At 43.3% G+C, this 18,442-nt stretch overlaps 2 protein-coding genes across 2 annotated transcripts in view; one reads left to right on the top strand and one right to left on the bottom strand.

Moving 5' to 3' along the window:
- Positions 1–18,442, top strand: part of Dtx3l (deltex E3 ubiquitin ligase 3L) — a 795,722-nt gene that overhangs the window by 73,261 nt on the left and 704,019 nt on the right. The window lies entirely within an intron of this gene.
- Positions 547–18,442, bottom strand: part of Hspbap1 (HSPB1 associated protein 1) — a 38,982-nt gene continuing 21,086 nt past the window's right edge. The window contains exons 3-8 of the mRNA XM_051191405.1: positions 16,283–16,464; positions 8,100–8,236; positions 5,820–5,991; positions 4,351–4,434; positions 1,234–1,344; positions 547–1,113 (exon numbers count right to left, since the gene is read on the bottom strand). Of these exons, the coding sequence (XP_051047362.1) occupies positions 586–1,113; positions 1,234–1,344; positions 4,351–4,434; positions 5,820–5,991; positions 8,100–8,236; positions 16,283–16,464 (1,214 nt within the window). The 3' untranslated portion in view covers positions 547–585. The remainder of the gene's footprint in view (positions 1,114–1,233; positions 1,345–4,350; positions 4,435–5,819; positions 5,992–8,099; positions 8,237–16,282; positions 16,465–18,442) is intronic.

Genomic DNA, 18,442 nt, shown 5'->3' with positions numbered 1-18,442 from the left:
TTTTGGATTGTACAGGACAGAATTGTTGTACCTATGGACTTGGCAGCTGTGGTGTGGCTGCCTGTACAAGGGCAAGCCGGTCACTATTTCTTTTTTAAGATTTATTTATTTCCTGTGCATTGGTGTTTTGTGTGCATGCATGTCTATGTGAGGGTGTCAGATGCGTCCTCTGGAAAAACAGCCAGTGCCAACTCTCCAGCCTCTGCCAGTTGGGCCCCTAGTAAAGGAGCTATTGAGAGTTGATGGTTGTTTTGGGAAGGAAAGTCAGTTTTCTGTAGGCGTGTAGCCCCTGGGAAGGCTAGCCAAGGCCCAGTGGATGGCCCTACACTATATGCATATGGGTGGCAGTAGCTGAACTTAAAGTGTTGAAAAACAAGAAAAGAAAATAAAGTTTGGAGGGGGAGGAAGGGAACTTAGGAGAATCTGGAGGCAGGCAATGCAGAGTTGATACGATGAAAACATACTTTATACACATATCACAGCCTCAAAGAGTAAGTAAAAAAAAATACTATAAAAAACAAATACATGTATCATACTAGTTCTAAAAACATATTTTAAAATTTTATTTAAAACAATCTGTTAGAATCATAAACTTTTTCCTTGTATCAAAAGCTGGGCCACCATCCTGGTTACTTGTGGATTCACCAAGCAGTCCAGCAAGTCATCTGTGGACACAAACGTTCTAGAAGGTGCCACAGGACACCTTGAGGTGACCTGCTCCGCCGCTGCACTTGCCCCTACACTAGTCTGTCGCCTGCCAGCACAGGACAGTTCTGCAAAGTGTCCTTTGTCTCTGTCGATGCATTCTCTGCTGTCACTTCCCAGTGCGCCTCCCTCTCCCGAAGGCCGATCGTCCGATGCTGGTGTCACAGGAACCAGGTCTGGGCCGAACTGACTAGCGAGCTCCCGTTTCCGGGTCCTCGCCATGAAGCTCCGGCTGTGTGCCTGTCCCACATCCATGTGATCCTTCACACTTGGCTCTTCCTTCCTCCAGTTCTCCCCGTTCCCTCGCAGTGCTTGCGTCTCTACTTTAGCTTTTCCACAACGATCAAAAAAAGCACAAACAGCATCATTCAAGTAGCAGCAATTGACTTCATGAGATGTGTCTTCAACCTAAGAAGAAGAATGACCCTTCAGAATGCACTGAGCACAAGTGGGAACCAACACTCTATCCTAGACCAATGGATTCACCATCAAAATCCAAGCGCCAGGATGGGAACCTGGCCATCCTACCTCAGTGGGGTTCAGCCAGGCTCTGGGGTGGTGTGGGTCTTCTGCAGTCTTCAGGGCACACACAAGCATGCGAGTGATAGCCTCTTCCACCCGGGCTAGGTGGTCCTCTTCCTAAGATGACATAAAAAAGATGACATGAAAAAGACAAAGTTGCCATTTTGTTATCTCTATTGCCCTGCTTTTGGCCGGGCATTGGTGGCACACACCTTTAATCCCAACACTCTGGAGGCAGAGGCAGATCTCTGTGAGTTCGAGTCTACAGATCAAATCCTAGGACAGGCTCAAAAGCAATACAGAGAAACCCTGTCTGAAAACAAAACAAAACAAAACAAAAAGAAAAGACAACCAATTCCTGAACAGAGTCAATCAATGTCTCTGTGCCCCATACATTAAGATAAGAGGCTTTTTTAGCTGTATACTCTGTTCCCCCTCTGATGCTAACTAACTTTGTCACACAAGGAACAGTGTGCTTCTGGGAGCACTGGAACTTTCGTGTGCTCATTATCATCTGCCATCTATCAGAGTGCAGGAAGGTGGTGCACCAAAATTAAGAATGCCTATTTTTAGAAGACACAGGCCTTATGTATAGATGGCCCTGAATAATATTTTTCCTAATCTTTTCCACTCCTTGGTATGCCCAATGTTTTTAAGTATTAAACACATGGAATAATGACTTTTATGGAGTTGGAAAGCTAGTCATGTGAAAAGTAGGAGAACGAGGCGGCTAGGCTGTGGTGGAGGTTGTCACACAGGGGTAGAACACATGCCTGTCCACACAGGGGCCTGGACTAGATCCCCCAACATTCGGGTGGGGTAGGGGAGAGGCTGGGCATGGTGATGCAGGTCTGTAGGGTGAGATGGGAGACTGCTTGGAGTTTGGAGTCTGAAATCTCTTGGATATGCTGATGGGCTGGAGGCCCATCTGAGGCTACTCTAGGTTACAGTGAGACTGTGTTTCAGAAAATAAAACAACAAAAAGTGGCTGAACATCGAAGCACAGCTTCTTAATAAATAAGGGGTATATCATGCAACATTACTGATAAGTACAATTAAAACCAACAACTTCTATTGCTTAAAAAACAGAGCAAGAAAAAAGAACTGTGGTTCCCTGAAAGAGTACCACATGCTGCTGACTGCTGGGCTATTGCTCCAGCCCTTGATACTATATTATCTTTAATCTCACAAATATGTCACATATACACTCTCTTTATATGTACAGATATAATAATACAAAGGCATATCAAAGGAGAAATTCAAAGAATGAGAGGAAATGTTTAGTATTCAAGTTTTTTTCTCAGCTAATTTGAAATAAAATACTGCTACAACAGATCCTTCTTGGTATGCAAAAATAATGATGCAAAAAGGGAAGGGAGGTGCTACTTAGAATATCCGAGAACACACCTACCCCAGAGCAGGAAAGGGCAGAATCTGCATTTCAGCAGTCAAACCAAGAAGGACTAAATACTGGACCACCTGCACCCAGCTAGAGCCCATTAGTTACCATCTACAAGACTTGGGACAGGAACATCAGAAGGAGTTAGAAATGCTAATTAATTTATGCTTCACAACCATGCTCCTGAGCTGGGCTCAGTTACCATCACTGTTCTGTAACTAAGGAAACTGAACTGGCCTGGAATGAACCATCTCCTGGGGATATGGGGTATGGCCGGTGTGAGTCTTGCAGTGGACTCCATCTTACATTTGCTCCAGCTGCAGCTCCAAGTAGACTTTCTGCCTGTGAGGCTGCTATCTCTCAGCATACTGTCACCTAAGCCCCAGAGGCATGTGTTCCCTCTGCCCTAAGCCCTAACTACAGCTTGCTTCCTGTTCAGGGATTCTCAGGCTCTGCCTACTCCAAAGCCCCTCCCATAACCAAAGGAAAGGCCTCACCAAGGGGAGGACACAGTTTCCAAAAGAGCAATGTCAGGCTTCGGGTTAAGGAGGGCAGTTATGTAACCAGAGCCCTAAAGATACAATGCAGTTAAAGACAGGCAGATGCTACAGAGGCTCCTGGTGAAGAGACAGACTTGAGCCTGACAGCTATTTTACTGTCAAACAGAACAGGGAACCAGGATGAAGCTGTTCCTGGGAAGAGACAGAATATAAATGTAAGAATATAGCGCTGCATCATTCTACTTTGAGACAATGCTTATGTCAAGGTTAGAAATTGTTGGGGCCTATAAAGATAGCTCTGCTTCATCTTGACTAAGGTCAGAGAGTTCAAAACTGTCCTTGGTTTTCCCAAGTTAGAGTCATAAGGACCTAAAAGTCTAAGGTGTGGCTACTGCAGGGTGTCTGATCTTGGTAGTGGAATGTCTTATTTAAATAACAAATACTTGGTCTTGTCCCTCAAGGCTAGATAACAGGAAATTGAGTCTAAGGTGTGGTTACCAAATGTTTGGAGAATTAAGGGAAGAAAGTCTGTTAGTTCCTTATACATGATAAAGAAGTCTTTTGCCGTGTTCCCCTTTTGGTTGGGGAACTTGAGAACCTTGAAGAATAAACTTGGGGCATCCAGTATTCACTGGATTGCCCTCCTGACTCTATCTTGTGTCTCTTTTAGTATCTTTGCTGCTGTTTCTCAATCCATACTCCCTCTCTCAGGTACAAACTGGAAAAGTTGGCTGGATCTGACTGAAGCCCCAAAATGATGGGCTACAACAAGAAATGAGGACCCTGAACCAGGAAACATTTCCCTTTGTGATGGAGTGGGATGGAACCAGCAATGATAGGCATGTGCTGCAGACCCCGCCAGGCCCTGATACCACTTGAGGGAGCCATCAACGTCAAGGCCACTGTGTGTCATCTCAGGGAGCAGCCAGACACAGTAGCATTTGTGCCATGCCAGTATTTGGGAGGCAGTGGCAGGAGGACTGGAGTTTGAGGCCTATGTAGAGATACGCTGCTTCAAAGAAAACACAACCAACTCAAGTCAAACAAGGATGGCACATCTCCAAAATTCCTATCTCCAACTTCAATACTTAACAAGTGAGAATAGAATCACAGAATATAGGGACAAAATCATCCTGGCCACACAGAATTGGTGACTCAATTTTGTACACAGACTTTGCTTATCTTAGGGATTTTTTTTTTAAAGGTTTAACAACAAAAAAGTACCAGCTCAATCCAGGAGTTTATACTGACAGTGACAGGATCAATGGATTCCACATAATGCCACCAGTGTCTGGGGACAAACAGAACCTGAAAACCAAACAAAAATTAGTTAGCACAAGAACAGGGCATTTCTCACTTTAACTGGGTCTGCTTAAGGGGGGAGGGGGGAGACATGAATGGATCAAGGGACTAGAGTAAAGCGGGGGGGGGGGGGGTGTTGTGAGGTTGTGAGGGGGTGGGTTCCTCCTGTAACTGGTGCCCTTAAGGGCTTAGAGGGCTTTCTGCTTTTCTTAATCCTGTGATTTCTCTGTTTACATCTGAGTTCTAGTAAAGGCTCTGCAATTCCAGCTTTTCCTCTTTCACACTGCAAAGCAGCTGTGCACTTTATGAGGGAAGGAAGCATGCACCGTGGCTCCTTTACCCACTGGAAAAGTTCCCAGAGTTACAACAAAGGTGGGGAGCGCTGGGAGGAACACAGCAAGCAAAACCCTCAGACATCGCTGGTGGGGACGTAAATGGCCACTGCAGAGGACACTGCAACCTCTCAAAGGGCCAGTCACAACCACCTGAACCACCTGGCCTACCTAAACACCCACAGACCTTATAAACAAATGTTCATGGCAGCAACACCCATTCATAACAGCCACGAAACAACTGTGGAGTGGATCATTATGGCACACCTACATAATCAGGAACTGTTCAGCCTTGAAAACAGTCTGCATCAGAAGCCAGACAAAAGGCCATATAGTGTATGGATGCATGTGTGATGCCCAGAGTAGGAAAAAACACGGAGATACAAAGTAGAGTAGTGGTTGTCGGGGCTGGAGGAGGCTTGAAGGGCAATGTGCCCTGTTCAGAGACTGAAGCAACTGGACCAGGTCCATCTTGTGAACTGGTAGGACATGTGTGACGAGAGCAGGAAGAGAGCTAGCAAGGAGGGAGAAACGGAGGGAGGACTGGACAAGGATGAACGAGGGAATGAGTTCTCTGAGAGACCAAGGAAATCTTTCAAAAGGTAAGAAACTGGCACAGCAAGTGCCAACGTTGTAAAGGAAATTTTCCCCACGGGGTGGTAACGGGAAAATAAGTCTCTTTAGAAGTGATTCAGATGTCGTCGGCCATTCTTGCTGAAAAGCAAAGACCATCTCTGAGGGCCAGGGTGCACTGTAGTCTGTGCTGGCCATCTAGTGGAACAGGTGAATAAATGTCCTAGTACCCAGGCCCGCAAATGATCTCTTAACCTGAGTAATAATAATGGCTTTGCCAGCTGTCTTCCTCAACACCTATTCTCTTTGCCAGCAGGAGGAGCTGTGTTCCCTCTTCCCACCTCTCCAGGGCCGATCTGTGGGTCTCGGGCGGCAGCAGCAGGCAGGGCTGCAGGGAGGAAACCATTGTCATCTGTTCTGAGGAAAGCACAGGCAGCAGGCGGTGGTGTCCGCTGACAGGTCATCCAATGTTTAAAGCCCCATTACCTGTCCTGGGTTCAGCGTGACCGTATGTCTTCGAGCTTTCTGGAACCGAGGGAAACGCTTTAAATCAGGGTTGACGACATTGATTTTACTGAATACACTAGACTCTTCGTAAGGGATTCTGGTTGGATAAAGGAAAGGCATATCTTCTGGAGGAAAGAGATGCCATCTTTTCCTAATGAGAAAATAAGATACAAGTTAAAGCTCTCCACTTGAGATAAAACATGTAAGAAGGCAGCAGACCAATGCCTGGTCTCACTAATTTAAATTCAGCTCATAAAGGAACACAGGCACCATCACAATGGTCTCCTGGCCTCTCACAGCTGATCCCCTGCAGATGTCGGGTGGAAGGCAGCTCTCTGGCGGGTTTCTCATGCCCTCCTGAGGCAGCCCCTCTCAATGCAGGGATAGGATCTCCTTTGTAAGATGCCTTTTTTTTTTTTTTTTTTTTTTTTTTTTGCCTCTTATATCAAAGCTTGCTTCTTTGCCACTGCTTTAACTTCTAACCCTGAAGCTAACTAGAATAGTCTTTATCTTCATTTTTTTTTTTTGTGGTGTATATATGTGTGCTATGTGTTTTACGTGACATACAGATGCATGAGCATGTGTGTGAAGGCTAGAGGCTGACCATGGTGTCTTCCTCATCATGCATTGCCTTAACTCTTTCCCCCCTGGTCTATGAGATATAGTTTCATTATGTAACCTCATTGTCTGTTTTAGAACTTGCTATAGAGAATTGGGGTGTCTGGCTGGGAGTCAAAACCTCTATGTTCCATCCTGACTTTTCTGCCCAGTCCTACTGTTCCTAGTTTGCAGGGTGCTCTGCTTTCTGGGGGCCATGTCCCTTCCATCTGAGTGATATAGACACCCACTCTGCTTCACACCACACACAACAGTGATCCTCCTGCAGAAGCGCCAGCTCTTCCATCATTCAGTTTCAATGCTCTGAAGCCTCCCTCAAAAGCAAGCACCCTCCCTTCATCTCTCTGTGATGCAGACACCCCAGCTGGAGATGCTCTCCGCACAGAGTCCTTCTGCACTTACTCTAAAACATGGAACTTGCTGGAACGCAATGGATGTTTACTAAAGGTATTTTATTACATCAGAGTGCCATGAAAATGGAAAATACACTGTTAGACAGCTACAGTAAAGCTATATTTTTTAATCAAAGAAAAAACTGGATTTTTTTTTTTTTTTGCTTACTTCCCAATTCAGAGCACAGAGAAGAAGCAATTTAAAGCAATGCCCTATTGAATCACATTTCAGTTCCCAAGCTCTTATGTGTAGAAGGGCAGAGAAACTCATACCAGACACCCTGCTGACTCCCTGCATACAACAGTGTACACAAAGGTTAGCCTTCAGCAAGGACTTACTGAACCTCCTAGCTTCCCAGCTGACATGCATCCATCCTCCAAACACATACTATTTCCCTCAGATCCACTCATCGCTTTTTGTGTCCAGTGGGAATTTGTTTGTGGCCATTTCTTCCATTTCCTATGAGTTGCCCTTCAAATGTTGCAAAGGGAAGTTTAGGGCACCAAATATTAGGACCCGGCAGTTGTGGTGGCACACACTGGCAGGATTTGCTGAAGGAGGTGGAGGCAGGAAGATCACTAGTTCAGTGCCAGCCTGGGCTACACAGGCTGGGCAGTGGTGGTACACACCTTTAATCCTAGCACTAGGGAGGCAGAGGCAGGCGGATCTCTGAGTTTAAGGCCAGCTTGGCCTACAGAGTGAGTTCCAGGTCAAGCTCTAAAGCCATAGGGAAACCCTGTCTCAGAAAAAAACAAAACACAAACAACAACAACCCTGACAAACAAACAAAAAACGTGTGACCCAGGCTTTCCAGCTCCTGTCAGCATCCAAAAGGACACTTCGAAAAAGCCTCCTTCTTCTTCCAACAAACTTCTCTGTTATTGCTTGAGAGGTGGAATGTGAACACTCCCAGGTAAAACAGTTAAGCAGAGCGATGTCTAGCAGGACGGGGGCCTCTGGGGGAATCCTGATCATGGCTGAGACACATGGAAAACATTTCATGTCCCCTCACTTCACACAGAAGGAAACTGCACAGTGGTGAAGGGAAGAGTGCCTTGGTCACGGGGCTGGTGGGCGGATGGGGGTGGGGCTGCTACCTGACCCCACCCTCTCTTTCCTTTTCTTGTACGAATTTGTGTGTGCAGATGTACAAAACTGAACACATGCATGTGTGCATATGCTCGCACAAAAACACATGCACACGCGCGCACACACACACACACACACACACACACACACACACATTACCTTCCTTGTACCTGGAATACTAAGTTGCAACCATAGGAGTCCAGATGACAGGGAGTATGGGCTCCCAGGGAGCCGATCCACAGTGTACTTTCCTGTCCATTTCTTCCAGGAAACCCAAAGTCAGACCACATCACCTCCTGTTTGAAAAAAAAACATACAGTCCATCAGGAACTGACCATCCTCTACAGTGACACTGTTTCTAGTGCATATATATATATATACATATATATATATATATATATATATATATATATATATATATATTTTTTTTTTTTTTTACAGAAAATGCCAGAGATGGAGGGGTTAGATTTTCATGGTAGTATAGGAAAACTTTTCAACCAATAATACCTGAACAACCTCAGTAGTAGCAGCCATTCAACAAATGCTTGGTATTTATAATAGTCCAGGAACTGTTTTGGGAGCCTGTGGCAAATCAATGAATAAATTAGGCCCACCAGGTAGAACTCTGTAGCTACCCGGGGTCAAAGCAGTGCAGGCAGTGGGAAAACCATGGAAGTTCAACTCAGGAGGCCTCAGGCCTTTCAGCAGAGACAGCGTCTGTGGGCACAAGCACTTTATTACCCCTTTGCACTTTGATGGCCATGTAAAGGAAGCCTTATGGGTGAGCTCAGTCTCTTAAAGCTACCAGTACTACAGAACCTTAGCTCATGCCCACTAAACCAGTCTCAAGCAGGTGGGCCGCAGAATGGCTTTTGGAACAGTCATTCATAGGTGACTGAGTCTGCGCTCTCATGGCCAAGGTGCCCAGGCGGGCCCTGCCCACTCATAAGCCGGAAAGAAAATGAAAAGAAGAACGGCTAGTGGCACAAGCATGCAAATGTTGGTGTATTCTTCAATCATTAATTTGTCCTTTCAGTTTTTTAAAAGAATGAAACAAAAATGGGCATCATATTCACAGACATGCTAGTATCTCAAAAAACAAAAACAAAAACCCACTATCTGCAACCCCAACTCTCCTACTTTTGAGGGGAAATGTTAACAGCTTTATTCAAAGAGAAAAGATTTTAAAAAGACATTCAATGGATGGTTTTGAGGAAGACTAGAAAAACATTTTATTTTAAGTGATGAAACAGTAGGTTGGTCAGGGATGTCCAAGAGACTCCCAAAACATGATAAGCTGCTGTTACTGCTCTTGGTTGTGACTCCGGAGGCAGAAGCTAAATCCCCATTGCTAAAGACACATATATGTAACACAGTTAAAGAAAAAGAGGCTATGCATTTGAAGAAGAGAAAGGAGGGGTATGTGGGTGGGGTTGGAAAGAGGAAAGGGAAGGGGGAAATGATGTAATTATATTATAATGTGAGCTATTTTTAAAAAGGAGTGAGGTTTTTTTTTTTTTTAGGAAAAACGTAAGTGGAATGCTTTGCTATGTTTTAATGATGGGTTGTGCAAGGATGAAAAGTCAATTATGGCTTTAAAGTTTGGCTTAAGTTCTTAAGATAGGGTCCCCAGAAAACATCCAAATGTAAAGATGGTGGGAGTAATACAATAAAGGAGATGTCTAGAGTGAGATGGGACTGCCACACAAGGGTGTTTCAAGCGGCTGGGGAGATGGCTCACTCAGCAGTGTTTGCCATACAAGCATGAGGACCTGAAGCTAGGCTTGGTAACCCACATGTAATATCAACGTTGGGGAGGCGGAGACCGTAGAAACCTAGGACTCTCTGGCCAGTCAGCTTTACCTAATCTAGGAACTCTAGACCAAGTGAGAGGCAGAGTCTCAAAAAAAACAAATCAAGTCGATTATACCAGAGGAATACTCAGTGTTGACCTTTGGTCTCCACCCCTCCCCCAACATATGTTCACAGGTACCTGCATAAGCATGTGCTCGCCTATGTATGTGTTTCATGGTAATGTCTCATGAATAGAAGAGCACTGTTCATTCACAGGTAATATAAGATGGGACAAATTATAAACAGGTTAGCCAATGAAAACAGCCTGGTTTATAACACAGAAGTAGGGCAGACCCTGCTCTTCTGTCTCTTTGGATGACCCTGCTTATCATGGTGTTCTGAGTATAATATGTGATTTATACATAATGATGGTTTTATTTGGTATGGACATATGTAGTTCAGTTTCTCAAAGAAAGATTCTAAAGCAGGACTAACACCTCTTTAACACTGGCAAAGGTAAGCATTCATAGGGGAGACACTGCTAAAACACTAAGAAGTAGCAAACGGTGGTGGTACATGCCTTTAATCCCAGCACTCGGGAGGAAGAAGCAGGCAGATTTCTGTGAGTTCAAGGTCAGCCTGGTCTATTGGGTGAGTTCCAGGACAGGTTCCAAAGCTACACAGAGAAACCCTGTCTTAAAAAACAAAACGAACAAACAAACAAAACACTAAAAAGTATTTGGAAACTGTGCCCCCTCTCCATCTGTTTTCCTTTTCAACTTAATTCCTTTCAGGTAAAATTTAAATATGCTGAAATGTACCGTTCTCGAACAGAGTTCTCCACACCTGACAAATATAGACAACAGTTAACTGGCACAGCAAAGACCAGTCACCCGTCTATTACTCCCAAAGCTGTCTCTTTCTCTGGGGAAGGCAATCCTCCTGTTTCTACATCCAGGTCAAAGTAATAGTACCGGGCAACTGGATTTTTCTAGATACATATACCAACAATGAGAATCTACACTGACTATTTATTCATTTAAAATTTTTTTCATTTATTTATGGTGTGTGAAGGACAGAGTACAATTTGTGGGAATCAGTTCTCTCTCTTTACCATGTGGGTTCTGTGGATGAAACTCAGGTCATCAGACTTGGCAGCAGGTACCTTTAGCACAGTGATCTCTGGCTCACCTTTCTTACTTAAAGGTTCTCTACCCCACAATAGCACCTGAGCCTTAGGGATGGTAGTATCAATATCCTATTTAGGACTGCCAACCCTAACTGTTTCAGAACTGTGAGGACTCCTAGGGAGAGGCAGGCCTTATTTTCATCATGTATCTGCTAAGGAGCCCACCAAACCCATGCTCACACAGATGATCCTGGTTAAACTCAGTGGGGCTCGAAAAACATAACTTCTTCCAAAATAAAAAAACAATGCAATGTGGGCAGGAATTTAAGGGGGGGAGGTAAATAGGAGTATGATGCAGATTAGAGAGGTTTTGGGAAATATATATATATATATATATATATATATATGTGTGTGTGTGTGTGTGTGTGTGTGTGTGAAATTGTCAACATATTTTTGTTAAAAAAGTAACCTCATTGGGAGGCAAAGGTAGGCAGATCTCTATAAGTTCAAGACCAGCATGGCCTATATAGATATAGATATAGATATAGATATATATAGAGTACATTTCAGGATAGACATAGAGAAACCCTGTCTCAAACAATAACAACAAAAGCAAGCAAATGAAAGGCCCTTAACACATCAAACAACTGAGACTTTACAACTACAGTAAAAAATAAGAAAGTATGCTTCAATATTCTTGACAGTGTACTGAATTCCTAAACTACTACCAAAATTTAAGTGACAAAATAATAATTAGAAAGTACGCTGAGTTCTGGCAGAAAACACACTCTTTGATCGAGTCTTGGTCCTATCTCTGCATAGACTTTCAACATGGTCTTTTTGGGGTTTCTATTGCTGTGATAAAAATATGACCAAAGCAACCCGGAGAGGAAAGAATTTATTTCACCTTACACTTCCAGGAAAGAGTCCAGCACCAAGGAAGTTGGGGCAGGAGATGAAGCCAAGTTTATGGAGGGGTGCTGCTTACTGGCTTGCTTAGCCTACTTTTGTACACCCCAGGACTACCAGCCAAGGGTGGCAACCTCTCCCACATCAGTCATTAATCAAGAAAATGCCCCCCCCAGCCCCATTTTATGGAGGCATTTCCTCAACTGAGGTTCTCTCTTCTCTGATGACCCTAGCTTGTGACAAGCTGACATAAAACAAGCCAGGGCAAGTGCCATGACCATGACAGCTCAGTCTCTCATTAAGGTGACTTCTCCAATACCGCTTAAAAACTGCTGGGTTACTCATAGGAGCTTCTGAGTCTATTAGATTTTTTTTTAACGTGTTTTGTTTGTTTTGACAGGGTTTCCTGGCTGTTATGGAACTCCCTCTTTAGACAAAGATGGCCTCAAACTCAGATCCACCTGTGTGCCTGTCTCTGCTAAGGTTAAAGGCATGTGCCACCACGTCCAGCTCTTAAATAGCCCTTAAACCTATCCCACTGAATGAGTTCAATAACCATACTCCATTTAAAAACTGCTGTACACATAATGAAGTCATCCATATTTTTACAACAACAAAACACTAAAGAAAACCTGGTAGACCCTTATAAAGCAGAATGACAACTTCTGTTAGTCTACCACAAAATTCAATACCCTCCCTCCCCCCCAAATTAAAAACCCAAGATTAAATGTCTTAGTTTCATAGGGTATTTCCATGCTCTTTGTTCCCAGCCTCACATTATAGATAGTTGTCTACAGCCCAGAGTTTAAATGAGCTGATGCTAACAGCCCATCACTGGACTCCGAATGCCTCCACTCAGGAATGTTCCTTCTGTCACCCTTAGCGTCACGTCTCATGCTAGTCATTTTCCACTCACAGGTCATAATATAGAAAATCCATTACACAGGATTCCACTTACATCTGAATAAGAAATTTAATGTTGCTCAAGAGCAATAAAACTGGAACTCTGAAAAATAACAGGATTGTTAACTATCATTAATATAAAGAGTTTAAGTTCTCTTTCTTCCTCGGGAAAATGACCTAAATTCTATTTTCTACTTTTTAATCATGTGAATTCTGAGGTGCCACTACGTCTCACCAGGAGGCACCCCTGTCTGAGACTCGTTTAATCATTTCCAAAACACCTGCTTCCATTCCCACAGATCCTCACAGCTAGGCCACAAAGTCCAACAGGTCTGAACTAATCTTCCAGTTATTGCTTTTGCAGATTCTATATCCTGGTGACTTAATGAGGCTCCTGACTCATAGCCAGCCTCAATCCCAACGTGAAATAGAATCTACCCAGAAGACATTCTTGGAGGACAAAATCCCTTTATTATATTCTGATTTCTTCACAGTCTCAATTTTAAGTACGCTTATCAATAACTCCAAGAGATATGGGCGACGTTTCCCACAAGTTCCCTTTCTTTCCAAAGTAGCTGAGACAAAGTGTTCAGACATGCTTAGCTGAGTCAATGGCCTTAATGGGTAACTAAAAGTCAATAAGACTAATTCTGTCACACACAAAAGTCAGGTGAGTGTCAAAAAAACTTCAGGCTACCTGCAAGACTACCAGGTAATTTCCAATTATATCAGTACATTTACCATTTATTTGTCAATATATAAATATGGCATGTTTAACAGAGACTTAATCTCTTTTATGGAAGAAAGGATTAAGTGCATGGAGACCTTAAAGAGAGGTTGCAAGTGAAAACTTATAAACCTACTAGAAAGCTGAAGAGAGCTAGAAATTTTTTATCAAAATTGACAGATGTTACATCTGGTTAACTAGAAGCCACAGAACATTTGACAAGGATAAAGTCAGGGGTTTAGGTCAAAATGTCCATTAAAGGGTGCTAGAGACTAAGGGAGTATGTAATCATGCAAACACCATTATATATTCAGTACTATGTCAGCAGTTCTGAGAAACAAGTGAAGAACACAGTCAATGTTGTTGAAGGACCAAGACACAATTTTATGAAATACCAGTCCAAACAGAACACAAAAGGATGCTGGCTAGGGATGTATATGTTTAAGTAGCTGAGGTTTCACAGCCAAGGCCAAATCTGAGCTAGTTCCAAGTAGAACTTCTTAGGCAAAATGTAGAGGGTCTGAGAAAACAAAGGTGGGTGAGAACATGGTCTGCCCAGCAGTCAATGAGGAGGCCAGATGGCAGCTCATGCAGACAGAGTGGTTGGGCTAGCGTGCTGGGGAGGGACTTAAGGGCTACCCAGACATATTTTCAAGGCACTGAATCCTTATGAACATGATTAGTATGTTTTAGTATTTAATATTAAAATGACTTGAAGATTATACTTTTCATAAGAAATTACTTTAAAACTAGAGGACACAGTGCCAGAAGAACTGGATAATTATAGAAGCAATGCTAGACTCAAGAGACTCCCTCCCTTTGGCCCTTTTGAGGATCTGTGAGGTCAAAACTATCTTCACAATATCATTAAATTGTTACTTGCCTATTTTACCGTGCTGATACTTGCACTGTGTATAGGCAACAGTGAATAAAACTGCCAGCATCAAGATAGTGCAGTTAAAATTTATTAGTAATATTGTATTTTATCTTTATTTGAGAGCTATCTTTATTTTAGGTGCATGTGTGTTTTACATGTACATATGTCAGTGAACCCAGAGTGTATGCCTGATTCTCAAGGAGGCAAGAAGAGGGCATCAGATCCCCTGAAGCTAGAGTTACAGGTAGATGGTTAGCGCCATGTGGATGCTGGGACTCAAGCGTGGGTCCTCTGGATAAGCAGTCAGTGCTTTTAACTGCTGAACCCCCTCTCCAGCCCCAAGTGTAATATGTTTTTAAAGGTATAATTGGGGTATAATTGATGTACAGCAAACAGCATGAATTAAAGCATTTGATTGATGAACCTGATCTACCTGCATTCTTGAGACTCCGTCAAGATCATCATCAAGATGAAAAACATTCTGACCATGTCCAAAACTTCCCCAGTGTCCCCTCCTGATTCACATCTCCCCACAAACCACATTCTCTGACAACCACCGACCTACTTTGTCACTATAGTTAGTAAGTCCTAGAATTTTACGGAAATTAAACTCTATATGAAACATTTCTTTTGCATGCTAATGTCAATCAAAGACAAACACAGGGTAAATTGAATCAAAAAAAGGACTACACAAAAGTAGATGAGTTTCATCACAATAAAAGGTCACTGATATGAAACAAAACCTGACTGATATAAAATGAGGAAAAGAACTAACAGTGTCCCTCTCTATACTGCAACTAATGAACTTTTAAGAAAATAGTTCACCAGGAGGTAGTGGTGCACACTTTTAATCCCAGCACTTTGGAGACAGGGACAGGCAAGTATTTGTGAGTTTGGGGGCCAGCCTGGTCATAGGGGAGTTCCAGAACAGCCAGGACTGTTACACAGAGAAACCTTATCTTGAAAAAAAAAAAAACAAAAATACAAAACAAAGAAAATAGCCCTTACCAAGTTTGGTGTGATATTCTAAAGAATTCCACAACTGTCTGGAAAAAATGTTAAATACTTCCCTTTTCTCAGATTTGTGTGCTGAGACAAGATTCTCTTCATCTCTTAACAGACCAGCAAATTACAACCACTTTGCTGGAGCAGCAGAAGTGAGAATCCAACTGTGTCCTGTAACCAGGCAGTAAGATGACTTGCAGAAAACGCAAAGCAACCCATTCTTCTAATTGCATTACAGTTCCAAGTATATTCTCTTAGAATATCACTTTCTATTAACATATAATGGGCATATTATGTTATCCATTTTTTTGTTTAACTTTTTGGTTTCTTGAGATAGAGTTGTATGGAGGCCAGACAGAATGTAGCTGAAGCTACACGAGAGCCAAAGGGGAATCACACACCAGAGCAAACTGGTCATGGATGGGACACACAGGGATGGGGGTGGGGATCGGAGGGTTATGGCAGGGAGTAGCCAGACTAAAGGGGAAATGCTTCCCTCCCCAGATCATTAGTAATGGTGATGGACTCCTGGAGTTATACCTGTTAGGTTGGCAAGGTAGCCATATAAACAAGCTCCCTGGGACCACTTCCTCCCACCCCACACCTACAGCAAAACATAACCCAGAGCAGGGAGTTTGTGGAATGCACAAACAAAACAAACTGGCAGCCACCCAAGGAAAACACAGGCTGAGAAGAGACTGAAGGCAGAGGCAGCCTGGTCAACACATGGATTTCTGAGGAGGCCAAGGGGAAATGAAGTCTATGCTTCCACTACAAGTTAAATGTTGCAGGCATTGTTAAAGGTAGAAGGGTGTGGAGGAAGTGCCTCTCATCTGCATAAGCCAGGTCTTTAGCATCACTGGGTCAAACAGTCAGGTCTCACATAACTACTTATATGAGAAAAAGGCAGGTAAGGAAGAAGGGACCTTTGAAATTCTAATTTAGGATCACTCTCAGGAGCAAATTCTTACCAAGACTAATAAGAATGCATAACTCACCCGGAAAACATCTGCCTTGTCTTCAAACAGATTGACAAAATATTTATAGTCAGCATAAGCCCAGAATTTGGAATGATCATAATCTTCAAATGGTCCAGGGACACTAGACTGCTCACAGTTCCAGGCCAGAAACTCCTCAAGGGAAGCATCCACGTAACTGCATGCCGTTTCAAACTGAGGGACTGCAACACAAGGGAACACAACTGGAAATGTTTCACAAGCACATCATCTAAATACTTTTTAAAAAGTTAAATATTGACCAAAATATTGTTTACCAATATTTAAAAATGAATTTTGTACTTGTTCACATAACAAATTACATCATTCACAATAAAACAAAAAGAATGGTTTTGTCCTTAAGATTAATGATGGTGGGTGGTGGTGCACACATTTAATGCTAGCACTGTGGAGGTAGAGGCAGAGGCAGGTGGATCTCCCGAGTTCAAGGCCAGCCTGATCTACGGAGTGAGTTCCAGGACAGCCAGGGCTACACAGAGTAACCCACCAATCAAACAAAAACAAACAAATAAAAAGATTAATGACTACCCTCCAAGCCAGACCTATAGTCCCAGCCCAGCATGAAGGTTGAGGTAGGAGGATCTTGGGTTTGAGGCCACTGAGTGAAAATGGGGGATGGGGAGAAAGGAGAAAGAAGAGACAGGAAGGGGGGCAATGGAGTGAGAAGGAGGGAGGAGGGCAAAAGGCCACCTTTACTATAGTGTGCTCCAATTCCCCCTCAGTGTCCACTCCTACAGTGCTCACACAGTACCTACCCCTGTCAGTCTCACTGGCTCGTGAGTGTGTTCTCCACTGGCTGCACAACTGTGATGGCTCCTTCTCACTGCCCTGCCTGAATTCACGTCACCTAGAAGACACATCTCTGGGCTGCTGTGAAAGTGTGTCCAGGGGTGTTTAACTTAGGAAACAAGCCTCACTGTGAAGAATACTGGCATGGAAAGCCTGAGTGAATGGAAAGTAAGAGAATGTAAGGTCTGGGGAGTGCCAACGTCACCTCAGCGGCTTCTTGCTGGGTATTTGGTCAGAGAAATGAGAAAAGTAACTACTATGGTGACATGTGTGGGTGTTACTACTCGGACACTTGGTGTGTTACGGTTTTTTGTTTGTTTGGGTCTCTCTACATAGCTATGGCTGGCCTGGGACTCCCTATACAGACCAGATGAGCCTCGAACTCACAGAGCTCCACCTGCCTCAGTCTTCAGACTAAAGGCCTGCACCAAGTCCAGTCATGCTTATTTCTTAGGCTTCATATACTTAGTATCATTGTTTTAAATAAGGTAAATATCACTGGAGCCAGGTGGTGGTGGTGTACACCTTTAATCCCAGTACCTGGGAGGCAGAGGCAGGTACATCATTATGAGTTCAAGGCCAGCCTGGTCTACAGAGTGAGTTCGGGGACAGCTAGGGCTACAGAGAAACCACGTCTTGGAAAAACAAAACAAAACAAAACAAACAAACAAACAAACAAAGTACTAATGGACAGAGCCTGCCTCACTGGCATCCTCGCTGTCTTAAATAGGTACCACTAGAGAAAGCCTGCATCACTGGAGGCAGAGCAGGTGGATCTCTGAGAAACTCTGTCTCGAAAAACCAAAAGCCAAACCAAACCAAACAAACAAAAAATTTAAGGCAATAAATGGTGTTTGAAAAATTTTGCTTTCCACTGCATGTTTACAAACAGAGCTCCTTAGAATCATTAGCTGGACAATAGCAATTTAATGTCTGCTCTTTCATTTATTAACTCAGTTGCTTAGGAATCATTTACTAAGCACATAATTTGTGATAAGTATAGTGCTTAGATTTGTAGGGACACAAAAGAAGTAGATAATAGTCTTGAGCTTAGAATACAATTTGATAAAGCCAAACATGTTTGTAATGCCTTCACTGAAGAGGCTGAGGTGTGAAGACACTGAGTTCAAGGCCAGCCTGGGCTAAATAGCAGGACCCTATGCCAGGACTTGAATTAGAAATGTCCCCCACAGGCAAAAGTCTTTGAATTCTTTGTCCCCAATGGTGAACTGCTTACAAGAGTGTGAGTGACAGAAAACAAACTAGAACAATGTGTAGGATGTTGTTGTGGCTGTTTGAATAAAAATGGCCCCCATAGGCCAATAGTGAGTGGCACTCATAGAAGGTGTGGCC

The sequence above is a fragment of the Phodopus roborovskii genome, unplaced genomic scaffold (assembly GCF_943737965.1).
Source record: "Phodopus roborovskii unplaced genomic scaffold, PHOROB, whole genome shotgun sequence".
NCBI lineage: Eukaryota > Metazoa > Chordata > Mammalia > Rodentia > Cricetidae > Phodopus > Phodopus roborovskii.
This window is presented reverse-complemented; position numbering and strand designations above follow the sequence as displayed.